Consider the following 23323-nt stretch of genomic DNA (forward strand, 5'->3'; position numbering starts at 1 on the left):
ACGGAAAAAGCCGCGACTGCGGCGGAATCACAACCCTAGCAAGCGCAAACTCTTGAAAAACGGCTGGTTTGCAAAGGGTATGCAATTTGTACCAAAATCGATATATCCAGAAGAGGCGCGACACCAAGTTGGCGACGGAGGCGCAATAGGAGGCGGGAGAGTTGTGGATGGCAGTAGCAACCGAGCGGGCAGCAATAATCATAATAATCAAAGTAAACAAGACATGCCACTTTCTTTCGTCCCAACAAAGTAGGCGGTGAAGTCCAGGGAACAACTGCCGGATTGGGCCAGGCGCTATCACGAGACTCTGGGGAAAGTCACGGGAATCTCCGCCGCGGTACGAAACCAGAACCACGTAAATTACCAGCGCTACTTCCGAGGTCCATCTGATTTGGGAAGGGCCGCTCCATCGCCTCCTCATCCTGTGTCTCTCTTCTTCCCTTCTCCTCATCGTCCCTTTCTCTCGGATCCTTCCCCCAACACTTCTCCTCGCTAAGAATAACCCTGTTACCACCCAGTTAGAGCTACTGCTCCTGGGAAAGTTGCCCATCATGGTTCGCGAGGAGCTTATCTCCTCTGCTGTAAGTGCCGCCTTTATCTATGATTAATATCTTGTTGCCGGAATCGGAGCTGACCCTCACGCTCGATCGCTAGGTCACCTGTATGTGCTCAACACTCCCATTTTCGTGTTGATTTCATGTGCTCGTCTAATGCCTCTGCAGTCCTCCAAGACCCCTCTGTCGCCGCCTCGCCAATTGAGAAGCGAGTCGCATTTCTCCAGTCAAAGAACCTGACTAAAGAAGAGATCGATGTTGCGCTCGCCCGAGCAGGTGAAGATCCGTCTACAGCAGCTGCCGCCGTAACCGCATCATCTGGCTATCAATCGCCTCCCCAACAAGCTGTCTACCGACCTCCTCCTCCACCTGCTGCAGGCTATGGATATCCTCCTTATGGTCAATGGCAGGCTCCGCCAGAGTGAGTCTCGATTCATGTCCATTCCATACTGTATTCAACTAATCTTACGTCGCAAGGCCCCCGAAACGGGACTGGCGTGACTGGTTCATTATGGCTACGGTGATGGGAGGAGTAGGTTACGGACTTTACACGATCACCAAGGTCGGTGTCTCATTACTCACGTTGCTCGATCAATTGAAACATGCTGACATTGGTTAAGCGCTACATCTCACCTTTAATCGCACCCCCCACCCCACCCCAGCTCGAACAAGACAAGGAACACATTGATGAGCAATTCAATCGCGCATTTGCCTTGATCGAACAACTGTCCACAGATACTGCCGCACTGAAGTCTGCGGAGGAGACGCGCACAGAACGGCTAGACACCGCCCTGCGGGAAGTTGAGAACCTCGTTTCTGACATGAAGAACGCCTCCCGACGGAGGGACGATGAGACCCGTCGTATCAGCGACGAGGTCAAGTCACTGAAGGATGCGATCCCCAAGGCGCTGGAAGGCGCCCGGGAAGGCAATGAGACACGGTTGAAGGAGCTTGGTGCTGAATTGAAGAGCTTGAAGGTCTTGCTGGGCAATAGACTTGGTGGCAGCGGCAACAGCGCCACCTCTCCTGCTCCTGGACGGTTCAGCGGTATGAGCATTCCTACTGCTTCTCGACCTGCGGAGGAGTCAACTCCCGCCGCTGCGGCCCCGGTCAATGGTACGCCCGCCGCGCCAGCATCAACCGAGCAGCCCTCTCAATCAGCACAGCCAAGCGCGAGCCCTAGCACTACCTCGGCGAGCAACAGCCCTCTGTCGCACCTGGGCCGTTCTGCTTCCATTCCTGCCTGGCAGATGGCTGCTGCCAACCGCTCCAAGACCGCATCTCCCTCGACCCCTTCCACCAGCACTCCGGACAACACGGCTAGCGCGGCTCCTGAGTCGAGCGCCCCGGCTAGCTGAACACATACCAGATACTTTGAAGATTTCACTTTCCAGCGAACTGCATTGTTCCAATTTTGTAATTAGATGGAGGTTATCGAACGAACTTTACGCATGAGATGTCTAGGCGTTGCTGGATGGTGCGGAGGATGTACAGTATGTAGCACGTGAAAGTACCATGTCGCAACACCACTTCTACCCATAGGTATCCCGATCATATACAAGAAAGGATCTTAGAAACAGCATGCTCGTTCAATTCCTATAGACCACGAAAAAACAGCATAGAGCCACAGGGCAGACCCGCTCTTATCAGTCGGTAGACATTCCATGATTGACGCCCATCCGCCGCACCCAAAAGCTTGGCATTTCGACGTCAGTCCCGTTCACCTTCACAAGTCACCAATATTTTGCACCTTATGACAATTCTCAGATATGGACAACCCCCACCCAGAAAGAACCATGTCCACCCGCGACTCCTACTCCCACTCGCGCTCCCACCGAGATCGCACCCACTCCCACACCCGCTCTCGCACACGCTCACGCTCTCCCAATCGCGATCCTACCTCTAGATCGGACAGACACCGCAGCAGCAGACATCACCACCACCACCACCGCCATCACCATCACCGACACGACCGCCACCGCGACCATGATCGTGATCGCCACCGCCGTGATCGCCATACCTCCCGCTCAAAAGATCAAGCAGAACCGGCACCAGCAGCCCCCATAGTCCTTCCCTTCAACTCGCGCGAACTCACCAAATATGACCTGGAGCACTACGCCCCTATGTTCGATATGTACCTGGACATTCAGAAGGGGATAATTATGGATGATTTGCCGGAGGATGAGGTGAAGGGGAGGTGGAAGAGCTTTATGAGGAAATGGTAAGCAGATTACGAACTTGGTTCTTTGGATAGGTACATATATGCGAGGACGGGATTTAGTTAACATGGTGCTACTACAGGAACCGCGGGGAGTTAGCAGAGGGGTGGTATGACCCTGCTACGTTAGAAAAGGCGAGAACGAATATTGCGCAAATGCAGGCGCAGACGAGTACGAATACTGGTTATCGGGGCGAATCGCAACAGAATGAGCGAGGGGATGAGACTCGAGATAGGGATGTTGAAGGGGAGGAAGATGAGGACGACGATGAATACGGTCCGGTGCTTCCTTCTACATCTGGGCGTGGTGGAGGACCGTCCTCGGGCCCTACAATACCTACGATGCAGGATTTGGAGTTGCGGAAGGGTATGTCTCATTCCCTCTTTACTGAGGCTCCTTTGTCTACCAGACGGTGGTTGAAAGGTCTATTTTATATGGACAGGAAAGCTAACAACGAGCAGAACTAGCAGCCGAAGACGCAATTGCGGCACGTCAGGACTCGCGCGCCCAATATCGCAGCGAACTGCGCTCACACAAGTCCGAGGTCAAATACTTGCAGGAGGAGGTAGCGCCGCGCGCGGAACCGGGGACTCATGAACGACGCATGGAGAAGCGACAGGAGGCTGCGGCGAGTAATCGTGCCTTTGCGGAGGCGAAGCGTGGGGGGTCTCCGGAGGCTGCGCCGGAGGAGGAGTTGATGGGGTCTGGAGAGAATGATCTGGATTCATTGAAGAAGGCGAAGGAGAGGGAGCAGCGGAAGAAGAATGAGCGGGAGATTCGAAGGGAGGAATTACTCCGGGCACGGGCGGCGGAGCGTGAGGAGAGATTGCAACAATATAGACAGAAGGAGGAGGAGACGATTGGGTGGTTGAAGACGTTGGCTAAGCAGAGATTTGGATGATTCTTCTGTTGGTCTATAGACTACTAGTGTTATGATCGGGCATTGGCTGTAGACGGGACGTCAATGGAATATAGCCCCTTATCCCTGTCAACCTCTTTCCTACTTATCATCCACACTGCTGCTGCTGCTGCATCCTTCAGCCATTATCTCATTAGTCTTGCTATTATAGAGACCTTAATTCTGGATACCCTGATGATCACATGTTAAACTAGACGTACTTTGTTTACGGGCAGGGACATCATCCAAACCATCACATTTCATGAACGATGAACCGATCTCCAACCGCGCCTATTTGTCGGTACAGTCGTATCAAATACACCCAAAAAGCCCTAAAGCAACCATGCCGCTCACTCTCAAGAGCATCAACGCTCTACTACAATGCCACTCCTGCCAGCAGAACCTCCTCTCAGACAGGTAAACAAGCCACCCCAACACAACCCAACCGACTCTAATCACTACTAGACTGGAACAACCACGATGAATTCTTCAAATTCACACGAGGCCGCTTTCTCGTCGATGAAGCCATAAACCGCCGCATGCGCGAGATCCAATTCGACATGAACAGCCTCGCCCGTGTCGCAGCAGAATCAGTCGGAGCCACTCACTGCACCTCCATACAGAAGTACCCCGACGGCATGTTCAACAAGGCCTTTCTCATGTCGATGGACAATGGCCGCGAAGTCGTAGCCAAGGTTCCTAATCCGAATGCTGGTATTCCGCATCTAACGACAGCTAGCGAGGTTGCTACCATGGACTTTGTAGGTATATCCGAGCTTGTATTTATGCATGCCAGGTCCAGCTAACACAACTTGATCCTGGGGAGGCCAGAAACGTGCTTGAAACACCAGTGCCTCGTGTCTATACATGGAACTCGCATGCACAATCACACCCAGTCGGAGCTGAGTTCATCATCATGGAGAAAGCTGCCGGCGTTCCTCTTTCTCATGTCTGGGAGACACTGAAACTACCCCAAAAGCTCCAAGTGCTTCTTGCCATGATAAGTCTACAGAAGAAATGGCTGAGCGTGTCCTTCTCGCATTACGGTAGCTTATACTACGCAAAAGACATCCAAGTATCACCACCAGAAGACACCCACTACACCAAGAACGGCAAAGCCATCAAGCATACACAATTCGCCATCGGCCCTACCACAGGCCGCGATTGGTGTGATGCGAGCCGCTCACGTTTGAATATAGATAGAGGACCATGTACATCCTACGTCAGAATCCCTCCCATCTGCGAGCAGTCGCTGACACGTTCGTAGGGTCCGATATACTGCAATTTCTGCAAGCAGTTGTGACACGAGAAACAAAAGCTATCCAATCCCTGCACCCACCCAAACAACTAGCCCTTTTCTGCGGCCCAAAGCTCTACCAACCATGCCCCCAAACCAAACTCACAACCTTATCCCACTACCTCCAAATTTCCGAATCCCTCATCCCAAAAGACACAGCCCTAACCACCCCTCACCTCTGGCACAACGACCTCCACGACGACAACATCTTCATCGACCCGCAGAACCCCGAAACCATCACTTCCGTAATCGACTGGCAATCAACCCACATCTCCCCCCTCTTCACCCATAATCCCGATCCGGCCTTCCTCGACTGGGCGGATGGCCTCGAACCCGAGACTCTCGACCTACTACCTAGACCAAATCTCTCCGGTCTCACTCCCCAGGAAAGAGCCGCAGCAGTACGCGAATACACCACCCAGAACTTATTCATCGGATGGCGCAAGCTCACGCGCGCCAAGAACCCAGCTCTATATCGAGCTATCGAGTTCAGAAAGACGCCCGCGTACGGGTTGATATTCCTCGCTCATCGGATGTTCGAGTATGGCAAGGCGCATTTCATGTCGCTGCTGGTTGATATGAAAGATCATTGAGAAGATTTACCAGATACTGGTGATGTCCCGTTCCCGTTTGAGTTCACAGATGCGGAGATCGATTGCATTAGAGTGGCTTGTGATGGAGCGGTGGCGGGGACGGAGCTTGTCGATGGGGTGAAGGAGCAATTGGGCGGTTTGTGGCCGGATAAGGGGCTTATTGAGAATGAGAGGTATAAGGAGTGTAGGGCTGCGCTGGGGGAACTTAGGGATCGGATTGTGGAGGAGTTGGGAGAGAGTGAGGAGGAGAGGGAGGAGTATCGGCGGTGGTGGCCTTTTGATTGAACTAATTCAGAGGGATAGGATGTTTGTCGGTAGGATAGAGAATCCGTTCTTATGTACTATGATGTTATTAAAGAAATCCAAAACTTTTTCTAGTCCTCTACCTCTATCTACCAACAATACCCAGAGTAATTTAGCACCCCTTTTATATAAGTGAACAGATAACCATAAAAAACGCCAGAAAGCAACATAAACCAGAATTAAACATTAAAGAACAAAGAAGGCAAATAGTTTTAAGCCTTCCTCCCCAAATCCACATCCCTAACCAACTTCAACATCTCCGTCCCCTTACTCACATCCCCATCCTCCTGCAACCCAAAGAACGGCTTAACAGCCACATCGACCGTCTCCTCAAACAACCTGCCCACAACCAACTCCTTCAGGTCCTCTCCAGTCTGGGCGAAATCCGGATAAGCATTCAACTCCAGCAACCAAGCATTACCCTTCTTATCGACCAAAAAGTCCACACCGAAGAGCTCAAACGCATTCGGCAGAGTCTGGAAATGCACCATCATGCCCCTCGCCGCAGCCTCGAAGATCTCGCCACTCACGGCGCAAATTTGATCAAAGACGTTCTGTTTCCATGTATCGCTGAGACCGGGGACGTAGTCCTCTAGGTTCCAGAAGCGGCGGACGCTGTCAGGGTTAGCGCGGCCGTTTTCCTGGAAACAGGTGTTGGTGAGATGACGGGCGAGGTCGGTGACTTCGTCTTCGTCTTCGAAGGGAGGACAGTAGGGTTTTGCGGCGAAGAGGGCGAGCATTTCCTTGAAGACGTAGATTTTGAGGGAGCCGACGGCGAGGACGTAGGTGCGGATGTGGAATTTGCGGTTGTGGGAGGAGGGGATGAGCAGTGGGGGGTCGATGTAGGGTTGGGCGATGAAGTGGCGGAGTTGGGAGGTCACCACGCCGTGGTTGTCGTCGTCTTCTTCTTCGGGCTCTGGACGCTCGGAGCCGCTTTCATCGTCGGAGTCGGGCACTTCCCATTCTTCGAAGATCTCGCGCAGCCCGTCTTCGCTGTTGAAGAGGCGGATACCTTGGCCGCGGTCGCTCATGCCGGGTTTGAGAATCCACCATTCTTTTTCTTCGTCGGGGAGGGTTTCGTTCTTGGCGAGGCTGTCGCGTAGCTCGTAGGCCTCGAGGAGGGCGTCGTCGAGGAATTCGGCGTAGTCGAGCTCGAAGTCGAAGCCGGGCTTGAAGTGCTTGGCTAGGACGCTGTCCGGGTGTTTCGTTACCCAGTTGATGACGGTGTTGGACAGGTAGTGTTTGCGGATGAGGGCTTTGCGGATGATGTAGGCGTTGGCGAGAGAGGTGGAGGTGTGCATCATGACATGCTCGAAGTCTAGCCGTTCGTATTCGCGGTACTGGAAGATAGGCGTAGTGCGAGAGGGAAGGTCAGCGAGAGATGAAATGGCGCGACATTGACCATTTCCAAGACGACGCTGGAGCGCCCGCTCCATCAGACTCTGGACATAGGAGTCGTCGCTGTCGACGAGAGAATAGAAGGTAGGCTCAGTGTTATTATCCGGTCTACATGAGATGGAATCTATCAGAATACCAGCCATAACAGACAGACCAAGATAAAGTGGTAGCAAAAACATCAGTCAAAGGGGCGAACAGCAGAGCGCGAGATGCATAAACTAGCTTGTATATCTGACAGACGCGCAAATTCTATGTTATATGCAACCACGCCGCGACTCAGCATCATTCCACTCACAGCGTAATCTCTCCTTTAATTCCAGGTGTATGCATGAAATTGGCCCGAAGCGGCGTAACACTGTGACGCATTAGTGGGACTGACCAGCATATTGATAGGGTCTGTACAAACCTGGTCATGCCCTCCTTGACAGCCCAGCCGTCGTTCCCTGGAGCACCCTCCTCCACACTTCTGTACACGTCCGAGAAGTTTGGCGCCCACTCGAAGTGTTTGTGTTGGATGCGAGATCTCTTCAATGGGGTCGTTCCATCCACGGCTGATGGCGCCTTCTCTCCCGCGGGCACAGTCTGGTGTCGCACGTCGTGCTCCTGCTTCTCAGGCGTATTGGCCGAGGCCGAGGCATCGACCGCGCGAAAACAGCTGCCCGATGACCAGCGGTTATCAAGCATGTTGGTGTACAGCACCTTGTTCTGGCTCACACCAGGCTCCAGGGGGACATTGACAGTATATAGATCCACACCGTCGGCCCAATTCTTGTGGAGGTACTCGATTAACCGAACGGCATGACGCGATGCCTCCGCGATGACAACGGGATCATGGTCTCTGGAGCTAAAGGCGTACGACAGTGCGATAGCGGGCTTACCGCAGACTGCTGCCTCCATAGCACCGCCAATGGTTCCACTGGACAGGGCGAAGAGAGCAGTTGAATTCCGGCCGTAGTTCGGACCGGACACCACGAGGTCAATCGGGCCACGGTCTTGGAAGTAGTGGTACAGGCCAATCTGAACACAGCTGGCCGGTGTGGAGTCCACAAGAATCCATTCATCTCCATCGTAGTTGTCATCATCGCCCTCGTTCATGCCATGAGGGAATTCGTGTGTGGTCCCATCGTCTTTGTGCAGAGTACCGGGACGGAAGTAGGTTGGCTTCACGGCGGCCCCGATCAAGTGGGCTTTACCGATCCATGATCGCTGCTGGTGGGGGAGAACGACAGATACAATGTGCCCGGCAGACTGCAACGATTGGACGAAGGAATGGATGTACGGCGAGGACTGGTTGGACGGCGGGCCGTCGTCGTTGACAACCTATAGGCGGAGGATGGTGATCAGCATGAGTCCAGAGGGGGATTGGGGGAAATGAATCTGGTCTTGCTCCAGAAGAGGTCTGCGAGGTTAAGATAGGCCACTTACTAAGATATGCATTGTATGGGCGTGAGGAGTCTGGAGCGAGAGACACAGGGGTTGAGGAGAGAAGGAAGAGATGGTGGAGGGGCAGGCAAAGGCAGAGTTGGGCGGCAGCGATATTCCCCCGCCTTTCTCTTCCTTCTCCACCCGTTATCGATAACTACTCTGCCTTAACTATATTCATCGCTCCATCTGCAGTCCAGTACTCATCAACATTCAAACCAGTACACAACTGTATCGTATTGGGTATCTCGAAAGGAATAGCTACAATGCCTATCTCTGTTACTCTTGAATTATATGGCTTCGCCGTCTCTGCACTCCTCGGGCGTGAGCACTCTCCCTGGCTGTGCCAGAGCCAGAAGCCTCCAGAGGCTCTTCGCCTCGGCCATCTTCTGCGTCCCCTTCAAACAGATATTTGTTTAGGGCAATTTCATCTGCACTTCCCACATCACCTTCCTCGTCATCATCTTCCTCGTCCTCTTCCTTCACGGCCTCCTCAGGCTCTATTGCCCTCCTTTTCCCCGCTGCGTTGGAGGATTCCGCAATCGGTACATCGGAAAGCGGCTCGTCAATTTCCTCCTCTTCTTTCTTTATGAGGGGTGTAGCGCTGCGATCCTCCTCCTTAACAACAACAGGACCGGATGTGTCATCCCGACTGCTAAGAAGCGATGCTAAAAATAGCCATGCGAGCCCTGCAGAAGCCATGCTGATGCTCCAGAACAGGAACCCGAAGACAACGAATGAAGTGAGTCTCCAGTTATACATGACCCAGCTAACCTTCCTATCAGCATCGTAAAGAGACCGAGAATATAAGGGGTACCAAGGACATACCGCAAGCCCGTAAACCGCGCCCGGAACATGACCTTCGCCTTGTATACTTGCATTATCTCCGAGCTGTGCAGCTCCAAGCGCAAACTTTCCGGTATGTTGCGCGAACCACGAGCGAACTGCACTCGTTCCATCATCGGCACTTGTAGCTTCTCCGCTTCGTGGTGCCATCCCAGCACATAAAACGGCATGAACGAGATCTTACTAGCGGTGTCCACCAACGGCGAAGCATAGGTAAGAATGGCAGGGCGGCGCGAGTGGGAGAGAGTCGTAATCGAAGTGTTCGTATCCTGCGGAGCAGACGTGAACGGACGGGAAAGGAGGGCCAAATCTAGCATGAAATTTCCCGCGGCGAGATTGGAGGGTGTTCGTGGTAATTCGAGTTCCACCTGGACATCGTACGGCAGGGATGAAACCAGGTCTGATCCCAGGCTTGCGATTCCCCAAGGAGGACCTTCGCTAGAATTCGGTAACAGAAAGAGTCAATCATCAGTCATAACCATAGATCAAGCGAAGGCATCAAGAGCTCAATGCCTGCTCGTGATTTAGAGCCTAACTCACCCAAACTGCAAGTGAACAATCCGTTCAAGGCCCGCCTGCGGGATGAACCTGTAGTAGAAGACCCCATACGCGACCGTCGATGTGACGATCATGGCTATAGCCGTACAGAAGAATAGAAAAGCCCCTAGATATATCTTTTGGGCTCGCTTCGATACAAGTGGTCGGAGATATTCTGTCACTGTGTGCTGCGTGTTTGCGAAAGTCGTTAGTTCCTGGTCTGCCACGATGGACGGGAGAAGGGAGAGGAATTGATACCATCACTTCTGACACGACGCCCCTATGAGGATCTGCTCCATGGTCAGGATTCATGGTTCCTTGATCGATCTGTAGAATTCGGGAATGGGAGGTGCGGCGACAGGAGAACCGCCGCAACAATTGTTTTGTTCCGAAGAGGTACGAGGATCGCGTCGACGTCACCGAGCAGCACGGCGCGGAGAATCTCCCCGACGCCGATCACCAATTTAAGTAAGGGACTGAACTGCTCCACCAAACAATATGCTCTCTCACCATCTAGACCATCTCTTTACTGAGATCTGTTTTCTACGAATTCGTATGCACCGATACTCATGGACTCATCTTTTTTAGGATAAACTTATCGTTACAGACTACCGATGTGGTAGATGGAATGGATAAGAAAAAAACACCAACATGAAGCGTAAGAGACACGAGCAAAAAGGAACAAGATATAAGCACCATGTAGCGATGGACCATGCTAACACGTCCTAATATGCATACCCCGCCCAGAAACCCAACCGAAACAATGAGAATAGAAACATAGAACAATACAGCATGCCAACGGAAAGCAAAGCAAACGTAGAAACCCTTCAGATCATACACCCCGGTAAAGACCCGTATTTTTGCGCTGCATTGTCATGAGCGGCATCGATAGAACACCATCAGAGTCGGTCATCGCGGCTGAATGCAAGGCATGGAAACATGATCAAATACTTCGTATTAATATAGTGGAAGAAGATAGAGGAGAGAGTATAGGTTGGCGATCACTCAAGCCATGGCCCGCGGGCTCTGTTGCTGGATGTGCTGCAGGAGAGCATCGAACAGACGGCCGATCTAGTGGGAAATGTCACGTCAGTGAAACGAACTAATAAACCGTTCAGACAAAGGTCAGCTTACCTCAGGCGCAGCCTGAATAAACGGAAGACGGAAGAAGGTGTAGCTCCGGTTCTGAAGCAGCTCCTGCAGGGTAATGATGAGACCCCATGGGTGAGGGCGGTGGACAATAAGCCTCTCGAGAAGCACCCGGATGATTTGCTGACGAATGTCAGAATCGTCCTGCTCCGAGTAGTCGGTGCCGAACAGGCGGAGAATGGCGAAGCTAAAGAAGTAGGTATGGCTGTTGGGGTAGCGGAGCTGATTGGCCATGCCGCTCAGGAGATAGTACCGCGCCTCAGGCCGGAAGGCCTTTGCTAGCTTCTCGAGAAGCGCCGAGTGAGGGGAATTGTCAAAGGCCGCGCGAATGTTGCCCTTGGTCGCATTTGCAGACACGGCGCTCTGACCGATGTAAAGTACAAGCGCGTTCAAAAGGACCACGTTGACGTTAATCGGCGTGTAGTAGGGGCCGGTTTCCTTGGTGGGAGGATTGTACACGGCATCAGAGATCTGCTGAATGACCGAGTCAGATGCATTGGTGCTCTGGAGTGCACTGTCGACAGCACTCTTGATGTTGGCCTGTTCCAGCGGACCTGCAGTATCACCGGCGATTCTGGGGGCTTCCCGCATTTCTTCCAGACGCTCAACCTTCAACCCCTCCCTGAACGGGTCCGGGAGTTTGTGGAAGGACGACGGATAAGCACTCAGGACCAGGTTCCGAAGCTGAGCGCAATGAGCAGGGATGACGTTACAGAACTGGAAGTGATTCTCTGCCACGAACTCAGGGAAATCGTGATGCAAGATCAGCAAGATGCGAAGAACACCCTTGTACAAGTCCTTAGCAACGTATGAAATGCTGGCCGGCTTGAGCTGCTCGCCAATGTAAGAGAGCAGCGCCTGCATGATTTCGCAGTACGGTCCCCAGCCCGCCCGCTCCGGCATGTTCAGCATACCGGACATAAAGAATCTGTGAGAGACCAACGACAGCCACCCGTAAACGAATCCTGGGCAGTACTTGGGCTGAAGAGACAGAAACTTGTTAGCAAAAGCGAACATCATGTCCTGATGCTGATCGCTTTGCTGAAGCCCGTTCATGGAATATTCACACAGAATGCTGGAGAATAGCCTGAAGAAGACACGCTGATTGAAGGCCTCGCCTCTCATGACATGGTGGTGGTTCAGGACAAGCACAAGCAGTGAGAGGGTAGAATTGAAGAAGGCTGCCTTGCTTGTCTTGGCAGCTCCTGTAGACTCGCCTTGGAACTTGACAAGTAAGACAACCAGCTTGCCAAGGGCATCGATGTAGAGGAAAGCCTCATCGAGACTTCCACTAGGGTTCTGTGACTCGTGATCGAACATTGCAACCGAGATGTCGATGCTAAGGCGGAAGAAGAGTGCCGAGTCTTCTTGGTTGTCCATGACCTGTCGCTGATGCAGATCCTTGAGGAAAGAATAGTAGGTGCGATCAATGGCACCGGGAGCCTTGTAGATACCAATCCACTCGCTGAAGATATACTCCATCTGGTCACGCTTGGACCTGGCCTTGTCACTGAGTAGGGGGTTGACGACTTCGGGAATGCCGGATTCACGCAGCTTGCGAATGATGTCGTTGGCCACAGTAACGTCCGAATCTTCCGCAAGCCATTGGCTCATGGCTTCAAGACTACCCGAGAAGTCAGATCTTAGAGCAGAGGGTTCCTCGCTGAAAAGAACACGGTCCATGAGGTTGGAGAGGACATCCAGGGCAGCAGTGTTCTTTTGCAGAATAAGACGTGTCAAGATCATGTCAACTCGACGAATATCCAGTAGTCCGACATCAATGAGTGCAACCGTAACTGGCACGTTGAACATGTGCTCGTCGTCAACCTCAGAAAGTATGGCCCAGGTGTAGCGGGCCACAAGAGTGGACATATCGCACAGTTTCGCAAGCAAGTGTGCGAGGACTTCAATCTCTAATGTCCCGGGTGTCTGCGAATACAAAGTCGTACAGATTCTGAGGCCAGTGAGACGAGCGAGTTCTTCACCGTTGGGAGAGGCAAGGATAGTGCGAAGTGCTTGGTTGTACTCTTGGAGGACAGCACTCTCCCTGCCAAGGTCCCGGATGCGCTCTTCAGGAGCGTTCCGAGCTGCCTGCTGTAACTCGGAAACTATGCTCTCGACCTTCTCACGCGGGCTTTGTGCCTCAAGGAAGCCATTGAGCTGAGACTGTGCGCCGACAAGACCAGTCTGCTGTAACCGAGCATCTTGCTGGGCTTGTGGTGTCCTATGGGGTACAGCTGGCTGTTCTGCAGGAGTAGAGAGATTGGGAATAGGCGAATATGGTTCCTGAAGAACATCTGGAAGCTGTCGACCAGAATCGGTAGAAACATTCTGAACGTGGGCCGCTGCCGGGCCACGGGCTTGACGGGCAAATTCCTCATAAATTGCCAGTTGCTCTTTGTTCAACCCTCCTGCAGCCTGTCGGTAAGGCTCGGGGATGAAAAGGCCCCAGCGATTCATTGATGGGTCAATGAAAGGCTCATTGGGCCGGGCCGCCCTGTGACGCCGACGAGCTTCCAACTGGGGTTCGATGACCTTCTCGATCTCAGGAAGAGACTTCTCCTCTGCGGCCTTCTCAACGATACCGCAAGCAGCATCGAGGTTATCGTTGACACACATGAGAATCAACCCCTCAGGCATTGGCTGATCGGAATACTCTTGCTGGATCATGCGAATGTAATTGGTCATGCTCACCTTGAGCGGTTCCTTACAGGTCACAAGAGCCAGGCTACCAGCCAGTTGCCTAACCATTATGCCAGCCGCATGACGCACTCTTTCCTCATCAGGCTCCATTGCGAAGTCCTTCGACACCAGTTGGACGGTGGAGATAGATGCGATGGTAACTGAGCGTTCCACAACGGGAGTAATAATTTCCGCGATGGCACGCTCGACCGCGCTGTGCACTATCTGCCGAAGGACATTCGGGTCCACCATGCTGCTGGCAGACGACGGGAGTACAAGGATCTTGTCCAAGCTCGGGAGAGTCGACATAATGGCAGCGGGCGACAATCGCTCGTGGCGGATTCCTTGATTGATGCTTGTGAGAGTCATGTCCTCGAACGCCTCCAGACCATCTGGAATATTGGCCGTAGACAGCGCATCTTCGATGTGAGCAGAGCGGTCACGGATGATGACAGAGGGCTCAATGGTCTTGTGATCGAGGTCGAGGTCCTTGCACAGGACTTCAATTTCGAACTTCAAGTTCAACTTGAGTTCAGCGAAATGATACAGTTCCATGAGCAATGCAAGGATGTCCATCAGCCAAGGATTGGGAGGGTTAAACACCGTGGACTTGGTGGCTTGGACGAGCACCTTGCATGTGAAAGGAATCACGATAGTCAGGCGCTGGCTATCGAATCCCTCCAAGAGAAGTCCCTTGAAGTAGACATTCTTATGTTTGATGGGCTTGTCCTTGGCTATGGTCAAAGATCCAAGCCATGCACCGAGGTTCTTGAGATGACCGCGATCGGTGGATGAGTTGATTGTAGCTTCGGAGTTCAGAAGCTTAGATACACTGACATAGGTTTCCCTTAGAACTTCCGCCCATAACAGCTTGTCATTGATACGGTCCAGCAGGTCAAGGTAGAGCTGCTGGAAATTCGGCTGCAATTTCGCACGTTCCTCCACGAGGTAAGACGCGAACCATTGATGGTGTTGGTCACGAAGAACATCCGTGAGATCACGCAGCTTCTCATCAATGTTTTGTTCAGACACGTTGTTCAATACGAAGAGAATCTTGTCTTGGACATCTTCATCAGGATCACGATAGACCTCAGGTCTGAGAAGCGGATCAACATGAACGGAAACAAATTTACGAGTCGATCCATCCGCGGTCGCGTTCTCGTCAACGTTCCCATTCACGGCAGCACCCGGAATACTGTCCGCTCTTCCAGGCTCATCCCTAACTTGACTCCCTTGCTCACGCAGAACTTCCTCGGCTTTCTGGTAGATCGTAGTGCCCTGCAGGGTTGGGATTTGTAGGAGCAGGTGGCAGAAGCCAGCCCATTCAGGAAGACGGTTGATCAACTGCTCAATCGCCTCGACACCGAACTTGTACATAGGATCATGCATTTCGTGATCACGCACTGCCTCCAGAATCATGCCCAAGCCGACCTTCAAGGTAATTCCGTCCACTAGCCGGAAGTTGATGATGCCACCAAACATCACAGCTGTTTTGGTAAGTGCCTCCAGGGGATATTCATGGTAGCAATGGTATTCGTCAATAAGACCATGCACCATACAAGCGAATAGGTCCTGCTCGGCTGGTTCACGGGAGGACTTGTATCTTCTCATCAGTTCAAGGATTTCCCTGAGTGAGAGCTCCTCGTGATACATCTTGCCGAAAAGCTCTTGCATCTGCTTATCAACTGCCTCAGGCAACGAATTTCCGTTTTCCCCGTTGGCGTCAATGATGTCGTCGAAACCTTCTCCGTAGTTGATGAGTCGCGGATAAGTCTGAATGCATATCCGTTGGACAGGAGTAAGATTTTCGCGGTCACCGACATATTCTTCGAGAACTGACAGCAACGTGAACACCGTTTTGACCGCAAGACTAACCATCTGGGGAGCCGACTGTTCCTTCCGTTGGACGTGAAGCTCGTCTTCTGCCTTAATCCTCAGGAACTTGGATAGTAGGCTTCCCATATCCATAGGGCCTTTCTGTGCCGCATTACGAACCCATTGTTCCAGGTCGAAGGGCCCTTTACGATGAGCGTAGCAAGCAAGATCCATAGCGAGACCATTCGTATATCCCAGGAGATAGTCGAGCCAACCAAACTCGACAGCATGTTCATAGATGGCAGCAGTAGATGTCGGGTCCTGCGTGAAAGTTGTGAAGAGTTGCTCTGCTACCCACTGCCGATCTTGATGCCAGGCCCCATGCAGTGCCAAATGATATCCTTCCTCTTGTTTGAGTATGAAAACTATCAAAGTTCGAAGGACAAAGCTCTGCTGCACACTAGTCCAAGGCTGAGGGAGAGAGAGGGCCGAGCACAAGAAAACGGGTAGATCGTACTGAACAACGGCCTTGATCATCAGTTGGCTCTCCGCGGCGGCCCAAGATGCTTGGGAAAACAATGCCAGATCGAATATGGCTCTCATAGCGTCCAAGGACCGGAGTGGTGACTTTGCAGCACGTTCGCCTTGCAAGCGAACGAGCTCGGGACCATCGGCGAAGAAGTCGGAGGGAAAGGTGGCACGTAGGTTGGGGATTTGGGATACATCTGTCCTGGAAGCAATGAAAGCAGTCAGGAAGGACATCTGTGTATCACGATGCTCCCAATCACCACCCCAAAGCTTCTGAATATCCAGGGATGGGTCATCCGTAGCAGCAGCCAACAGGACCGCATACAGCTTTGCGAATTGTCGAGTATCAAGCCTCAAGCCCTCACGGTCGAAGCTGCGGAAGATGAGAGACCAATTGATTCGCTTCTCGCCATAGTGTGCCTGAACAGCCCCGAGGAATGTCTCCAGAGAGAACTCGCGCCAATGTTGAGAGAGCACAAGGAAAAGCAGCGCACTGGCAATATGCTCTTCGCCCCAGCACTCGGACCCGGTTGAGTTTATCGTCTCAGTGACGGCGTCGGCATTTGAGGTTGCTTTCGGTCCTCTTGAGTGAAGTTGGCGGACAAGGGTATACCTGGGGTTAATGAAATTAAACATCTGAAGAGCAGACGCAACCTCAAATGGCATGTCCACGCCCAGCTTCTGATAGCGCAAGTTCGCCGCATACACCAATTTCCCCTTCACTTCATCTGTGAAATTCCTAGGCGGATACAGTATGAACCGCTCGATAGTCATGCCAATGAAAGAATTCTTGTAATCCTTGCTGACATCAGACAGCGTCGCCAGACTTTGCAGGAACGGTGTTATGGAATTGGAAATTATCGCATCAGCTGTTGGAAAGCATTCGTCAGTTGACTTAGGACGCAGTTTGATATTCGGACTAACGACTCACCTTTAGCACGCAAGTCCGACTTATTAGCAGTTTTGAAGGCCAGCGCGAGAGAAACCTTCACAAGAGGATCGAGTTTGAAGTGATCCAAAAATGTGGAGAGATCAAAATCGCGGAAGATATCTCCCTCGGATGTATCTACCGTCTCTGCGATCTTTTGGGCCTGTTCTATATCCTGAGACACTTTTTGCATCTCCTGAACTAGGAGCGGATAATTGCCAGCATTTTCCACGGACTTGTTGACCCCGGGGAAAATCTGCGGGGCATTGCCCGTAAGCAAGCGGCGAAAGTATTTGGAAAAGACCTCCATTCCGTTCGACTCAACAAGCTGGTACCAAGTCAGCATCGTACTGATACAACAAATAGTAGAGAGGAGGTTGACGTCTGCGACGCTATGATCTGATGTACTTACCTTATGAATTTGAGCAGCTTTGGTCTCCCACTTTTCTCTACCCTCTTTCTCTGTGATAGAATCTAGGAGCAGGAAAACCTGTGCGATTGATATCTTCGTCAACGACGACTGGCTCGCGTGAGCAGCAGAGCCTGAAGCTGCCGATCCCGGCTTGTCAGAGGGAAATCCCGTAGGTGAGTTCACGGTTGTACCGGACAACAACGGAGAGAAGGTGGCGCCTCTGGAAGATCCCGTCCCACCTCCGCCTCCCCCGGAGCCTCCTCCACCCGCGACAGAACCCGCTGCGGAAGCCAGATGTGACCCTGAAGACGGGGTGTGAGCTCTGAATTTAGGTGAGGAGAGAGACTGCCCAGGTTGTTGGTGCTGTTGCGAGCCAGATTGAAAGGAGGCGAACGGTGAGGGCGTGGAGGCTGGCGAGGGTACGTTCCGACCAACAGGATGGCCCCTAGCGGAGCTCAGAACGGCGGAAAAGGAGGAAGTCAAAGGAGACGCGGTTGAACCACCTGGACCAGGACTGTTGGACTGAGGTGGCCCCCGAGAAGCTGAGGCGAGTGAGGAGAGGTTGTTGGTCGCAAGTGGAGTCAACCCACGCCGAACACTAGACTGGGACACGGACGGACCCCAAGGAGATTGCTGTGACCTTGCCGGCCTGGTCGAAGAGGATTTATCGGTGCCAGAAGCAATCGACGATTGGGAGGAAGGAGGAGGGGGAGGGAAGGTCATCTAGGAGACGCGATCATTTGATCTGAAGGCGAGCGACAAATTTTTATTATTTGCAACAGAATAAAAGCAAAGTCGAAGCCAAAATTGATGGAAAACAATCGTGAGACGTGCAACAGAGCGACGGATTCTGGCAGCGGAAGAGCAGAGACCGATGGCAATGAAGAGGATGTTGCTTCGTGGCACAGGATGGAAGTTCCGATGGGTGTGAATGACGGGCAGAGAAAGCGAGGTTGAGTGGACGTGCGGGTCGGGAGGTGCCTGAGAAGCCCACACTAGGTGGCCTTAGGCAGCGAAAGAGAGCTGCGTCCTGCTCCTCCCACTTACTGAAGAGAGTAGGTAGGGGAGGTCGATCAATCCAAAGTTTGAGGGGGGAAGTGTGGTTGAATACGGGCAGAGAGATGGAAATTCTCAAACCGGCAATCACGATTTTAGGGGTTCTCAAGCTGAGATTAACGACCAGTGGAAAGGACGCGCAATATAGTTTTGGGCAAAGTGCGTAGGCGAGCGACCGGACTCGACCTCCAGCTTTGTCTCTCCTGCATAATGACCACTACGTTTAGGCAAGTGCGGCTGGGGGTCCCGGGCACGTGAGCATGACGGGACCAATGCGGTGGCTTAGATAACCGCTGAGTCATCGGGTGTTCCTGGGTTGAAGGTTGCAATCGGGTTATCTACAGTCAAGGTAAAGTTATCTACGCTCTCTCTCAAAAGTCCAAAAATGGGGGAAACCGGAATCCCCTCTTGACGGTTGTCCCCAGAATTACTCGATAATTGATGCCCGACACCCTCAACATGGTCACCGACATTTCCGCTCGAGCAGACCTAGTGTAGATAATGGCGAGTTATCGCAATGGAGCTTCTTCTCTCAACACTTTTCGAAGAACCACGTATACGATCCACAGCACTAGATATATCCTACTTTACCAAGAGCAGAATAGGTGTTAATAAAGGGTTTGAAAGGAAGAATGAATGTATGGGTAAATTGCGTTCTTCGCGCGCCATCAGTGAGACCTCGGGACCAGCCACATCCATGGATGGATAATGACCGACCTCAGGGTTTTTAAAACCCTACAAGCCAAGGAAGGGCGCAAATAAAGTGTGGGAAGGGCGTCACAGGAACAAGAATCCATACCATTCGTCAGGTTCCGTTCATTGGGAGAGAATGATAGCCACCGGCGGATATCCCTTGATGGGCCCTCGAGGAAGATGAGGTGGTCATTGGGCTGCCTGACGCTGCCCCGTGATATTACCGCCGGTTGCCCCGAGAGACACGCCAGTGTAAACATGACAGCGTCAGCCATCTCCATTCCACAGCGTAGCTTGTGGCTAACTCCACCAGATCCAGTTCCATCTGTACTGCTTTCTCCATTCTTTCTTTCTGAATTCTGGTTCTTTATCTTGCTTCTCCAGGGGCATCCAGGTTGCCATCTTCGTTTGGTTTTCCGTCGCCGTGGGGTTCTCGGGTTGTTCAACATTTTTACAGCTCGCTCTGCGTTACCTTTCAAATTGTCCATATCCCTAGATACCCGATAACCAGATGAGCAAAGGCTGGCCGAAGCTCTACACTTTTACCGGACTATAATCTGCCAAAATGCCGGGCACAGTTGCAGATGGGCCAACAGTGGCCATGTCCTGTATAGTACCTCGACATTCGATTAGCGAGTTCCATGTCCAGCTAACACTTCGACTTCTACAGTTGCCAACAACTTTTGGGGCAAGGAAGACGCGGGTGTTGGGCCAATGTTGGATAGAATGCACACGTCGAAAGTATCGTGTGATGAGTTAAAGACATTCTACAACAGTACGTCGGCCGATCCTGGGCTCAGGAAGAGGCTTGTTTGTGTTCTAATATGATGATTAGTACGGGCTGCTATTGAGGATGAGTACGCGCGAAAGCTTCTAGCACTATGTCGCAAGCCACTAGGATCAACAGAGATAGGCTCCCTCCGGTCGTCCTTCGATACCGTCCGCGGTGAGACTGAGGCTATTGCCAAGGCCCACGCAGCAATTGCGGGCCAGATGAAGAGGGAGCTAGAGGAGCCATTGATTGCTTTCGCCGGTGGTTCCAAGGAACGAAGAAAGATCATACAGAACGGTATTGAGCGTCTTCTGAAGACTAAAATCCAACAGACTCAGACTGTCAACAAGGTAAATTGCCCTGCCCATGGAAAAGTGCACAGGACCGTACTGAACAAAGCAGACCAGAGATCGGTATGAACAAGATTGCCTGCGGATCAAGGGTTATTTGGCTCAGGGGCACATGGTCATGGGCCACGAAGAGCGTAAGAACAAAGCGAAATTGGAGAAGACGCAAATACAACTGGCATCGAGCAGTAGCGAGTATGAAGCAGCTATTAAAATTCTCGAAGAAACTACTACACGCTGGAACAAGGAGTGGAAGGCAGCTTGTGATGTACGTGCGATCGACAACTTATCTTCAAACTTGACTTCTGAATACTGATGAGTTGTTCCAGAAATTCCAAGATCTCGAGGAAGAGAGACTTGACTTTACAAAAAGCAGTTTATGGACGTATGCGAATATTGCATCAACTGTCTGCGTCAGTGACGATGCGGTACGTTCTATCAACCCAACTTCCCGGCTTCCGCTAATGATCAATAGTCCTGCGAGAAAATCCGACTTTCCCTGGAAGACTGCGAAGTTGAAAAGGACATAATCTACTTCATCAAAGAGAAAGGAACTGGTCAGGATATTCCTGACCCTCCCAAGTTTATCAACTTTTGCCGGGGCGACATCAACGATACCAGCTCGGAAATATCTGAAGAAGAAGGGTACTCGGTAGCCCAGTTCCAACGGACGATAAACCCAGCATATCGCACTTCATCACCGCAGCCTTCTTCGTACGAGCCCCAAATTGACCCCGATGCTGAGATTGCAGCCAAGATAAACGGCCCGTCCACTCCTTCGAGCAGGGAAGCTACAATCACTCCGCAAAAACCACCACAGCAACCGATGCAGCAGCCCGTACAGAAGCCTGTGCAGCAGCCGATGCAGCAACAGCCGCAACAGCCAATCCAGCAGCCGGTGCATCCGCCAGTGCAGCAGCCTATGCAGCCGCCAATGCAGCCACCCGTGCAGCAACCTATGCCACAGCCAATGCCTCAGCAGATGCCGCAACAAATGCAACAACCGATGCAGCAACCCGCTCCCTTGGATCTACGGCGCGGCGGTCAGCTTCCACCGAACTATGACCCCAACCAGCATGGTGAAATTGCGAAGGTGCCACACAACGCTTATCCCACCGATGGTATGACCATGTTCTGCAGGACAGGTCCGCCTTCAGAGCGCAGCTCGGGATCCAATAGCGCCTACCGACCATCCAGTCGGGATTCCCAGAGCGAAGTGTCAAACCCTACATCGATGTCGAGTCAGGAGCCACCAAGTGCTAGACAATCTCCCACGAAACCCACGAATGGTGTAGCCCTTCCAGGTCTAGGGGCAGACAAACAGGTACAAAAGAAGAGGAGTGCGTTCTTCAGCAACAGTCCCTTCCGACGGAAGAGTCGCCATGATAAAGACCGCCAGTCTGGACCGTCTCAACCACCTTCTCGCGGCACTTGGGAGTCACCGTCAAAGTCCACCAGTCCTGTTAAAGCTCCTCAACCCCAACAGCCAATTTCGGTTCCCGACCCCGACCGAGTATCTGGAAGCCCCGAGCCCGTGGATCCAAGGGCAAACTTCCAGCTTAATGTTGGAAACAATGTTTTTGATGTGGACTCCCCTGACAAGGATAAGAAGGGATCCCCATCGAAAGCAGCCAAGGCTGGTGAAGAGGAACTCGATCCGATTGCCCGGGCTCTTGCAGATCTGAAAGTAGCAGGGAAGCAATCAACCACTCGTGTATCTGCTGACAGATACCACGGGATTGCAACTCCAGTGCCACCGGTAGCTGCTAACCCAGGTGCTGTGAGCACACCTCCCCCCGCTTACAACGATTCATCCCTGAAACGCCTCGACGCTCCGCAACCCGCATTCACGTCAGCGCAGATGCAGAAAACAACTCAGAGATACACTGGCCAGGCCCAGAGTATGCTTCGTGGCTCGAGCAAGCCCCCTTCAATGACAAGCCGACACGGTGGACAGTCCCAGGAGGCGACCCGGGCTCGTTCACCCGGTCCAGGACGAAGTGCGAGCCCTCATGCCAGCCCTCGAGTTGACACCCGCATGGGGCAATACAGTAGAGCGGCTAGCCCTAGTCCAACCTACCATTCGAGCAGCAGCATGAGAAGCCGGTATAACCAATCGCCAACCGTCCCATCCCCATCCCAGCGTCCCGTGGATGCATCTCCAACTGCAGAATATGCCCGAAGAGGATCTTCGCGTGCCGTGTCTCCTCAGCCACAATACCGGCAGTCTCCCACCATGGCACCGCGCGGCGTGTCCCCGCAGCCTCAATACAGACAGCCTCAGAACACAATGCCCCGTGCCGTCTCACCACAGCTGCAGTTCAGACAACAAACCCGGCCATCCAGCGCCGGAGGCATGGAGCTTCAGCTTTCCGGACAACCCGACATGTATGCTGGCAGTCGTGACGGGTACGGCTCTCGACGCGGCAGCGGTAGACCCATGTCATACTACGACGAGGCCGCGAGCGTGAGGAGTCGGTCTAGGAGCAGAACAGTCGCTGTTGCCGATCCCAGCAGACAATTCAGCCGCGACGGTCGACCCATCCTTCACTTCGGTAAATACCCCTTCCTCCCCTCCAACCCCATAGCAATAATCAACTAACCTTGCCTGCAGCACGAGCCATGTACAGCTACACCGCCGCCATCCCCGAAGAGCTAGGCTTCAGCAAAGGCGACGTCCTATCAGTAATCCGCCTCCAAGACGACGGCTGGTGGGAAGCCGAAATCACCACCGCACGCAGCCGAACCGGATTAGTCCCGAGCAACTACCTCCAAATCATCTAAAGACGAAAAATCCTAAACAAAAAAACGAACGACAAAACACGATCAATGCCTATCTCATGAACCAACAACCAATCATTCATTCCATCACCC

The 23323-nt window shown here is 52.5% G+C and overlaps 7 protein-coding genes across 7 annotated transcripts; 4 read left to right on the top strand and 3 right to left on the bottom strand.

Annotated features, from left to right (window-relative positions):
• Positions 1–551: 551 nt before the first annotated feature.
• On the top strand, positions 552–1912 carry pex14 (putative peroxisomal membrane anchor protein (Pex14); the record flags this gene model as incomplete). The annotated part of the gene is made up of 5 exons (XM_041682914.1): positions 552–581; positions 655–661; positions 723–975; positions 1032–1116; positions 1175–1912. The coding sequence occupies 5 exons, from the start codon at positions 552–554 to the stop codon at positions 1910–1912; spliced, it is 1113 nt and encodes a 370-aa protein (XP_041547227.1).
• Positions 1913–2350: 438 nt separating this feature from the next.
• AKAW2_70344S (uncharacterized protein) lies at positions 2351–3674 on the top strand (the record flags this gene model as incomplete). The annotated part of the gene is made up of 3 exons (XM_041682915.1): positions 2351–2775; positions 2856–3139; positions 3235–3674. 3 exons carry the CDS (start codon positions 2351–2353, stop codon positions 3672–3674), a joined length of 1149 nt encoding a protein of 382 aa, XP_041547228.1.
• Positions 3675–3940: 266 nt separating this feature from the next.
• Positions 3941–5561, top strand: AKAW2_70345S (aminoglycoside phosphotransferase family protein; the record flags this gene model as incomplete). Its single annotated transcript, XM_041682916.1, has 4 exons — positions 3941–4088; positions 4137–4432; positions 4498–4882; positions 4939–5561. The coding sequence occupies 4 exons, from the start codon at positions 3941–3943 to the stop codon at positions 5559–5561; spliced, it is 1452 nt and encodes a 483-aa protein (XP_041547229.1).
• Positions 5562–6076: 515 nt separating this feature from the next.
• AKAW2_70346A (putative acid phosphatase) lies at positions 6077–8699 on the bottom strand (the record flags this gene model as incomplete). Its single annotated transcript, XM_041682917.1, has 4 exons — positions 6077–7370; positions 7558–7617; positions 7669–8582; positions 8688–8699. 4 exons carry the CDS (start codon positions 8697–8699, stop codon positions 6077–6079), a joined length of 2280 nt encoding a protein of 759 aa, XP_041547230.1.
• A 264-nt stretch (positions 8700–8963) lies between these two features.
• On the bottom strand, positions 8964–10162 carry AKAW2_70347A (seipin; the record flags this gene model as incomplete). The annotated part of the gene is made up of 3 exons (XM_041682918.1): positions 8964–9453; positions 9513–9968; positions 10071–10162. 3 exons carry the CDS (start codon positions 10160–10162, stop codon positions 8964–8966), a joined length of 1038 nt encoding a protein of 345 aa, XP_041547231.1.
• A 910-nt stretch (positions 10163–11072) lies between these two features.
• On the bottom strand, positions 11073–18304 carry AKAW2_70348A (CCR4-NOT core subunit CDC39; the record flags this gene model as incomplete). Its single annotated transcript, XM_041682919.1, has 4 exons — positions 11073–11138; positions 11202–17110; positions 17173–17497; positions 17582–18304. 4 exons carry the CDS (start codon positions 18302–18304, stop codon positions 11073–11075), a joined length of 7023 nt encoding a protein of 2340 aa, XP_041547232.1.
• A 1591-nt stretch (positions 18305–19895) lies between these two features.
• Positions 19896–23233, top strand: AKAW2_70349S (formin-binding protein HOF1; the record flags this gene model as incomplete). Its single annotated transcript, XM_041682920.1, has 7 exons — positions 19896–19938; positions 20001–20105; positions 20166–20452; positions 20505–20717; positions 20779–20877; positions 20925–23004; positions 23064–23233. The coding sequence occupies 7 exons, from the start codon at positions 19896–19898 to the stop codon at positions 23231–23233; spliced, it is 2997 nt and encodes a 998-aa protein (XP_041547233.1).
• Between the last annotated feature and the right edge of the window lie 90 nt (positions 23234–23323).

This window comes from Aspergillus luchuensis, chromosome 7, assembly GCF_016861625.1.
Source record: "Aspergillus luchuensis IFO 4308 DNA, chromosome 7, nearly complete sequence".
Lineage (NCBI taxonomy): Eukaryota > Fungi > Ascomycota > Eurotiomycetes > Eurotiales > Aspergillaceae > Aspergillus > Aspergillus luchuensis.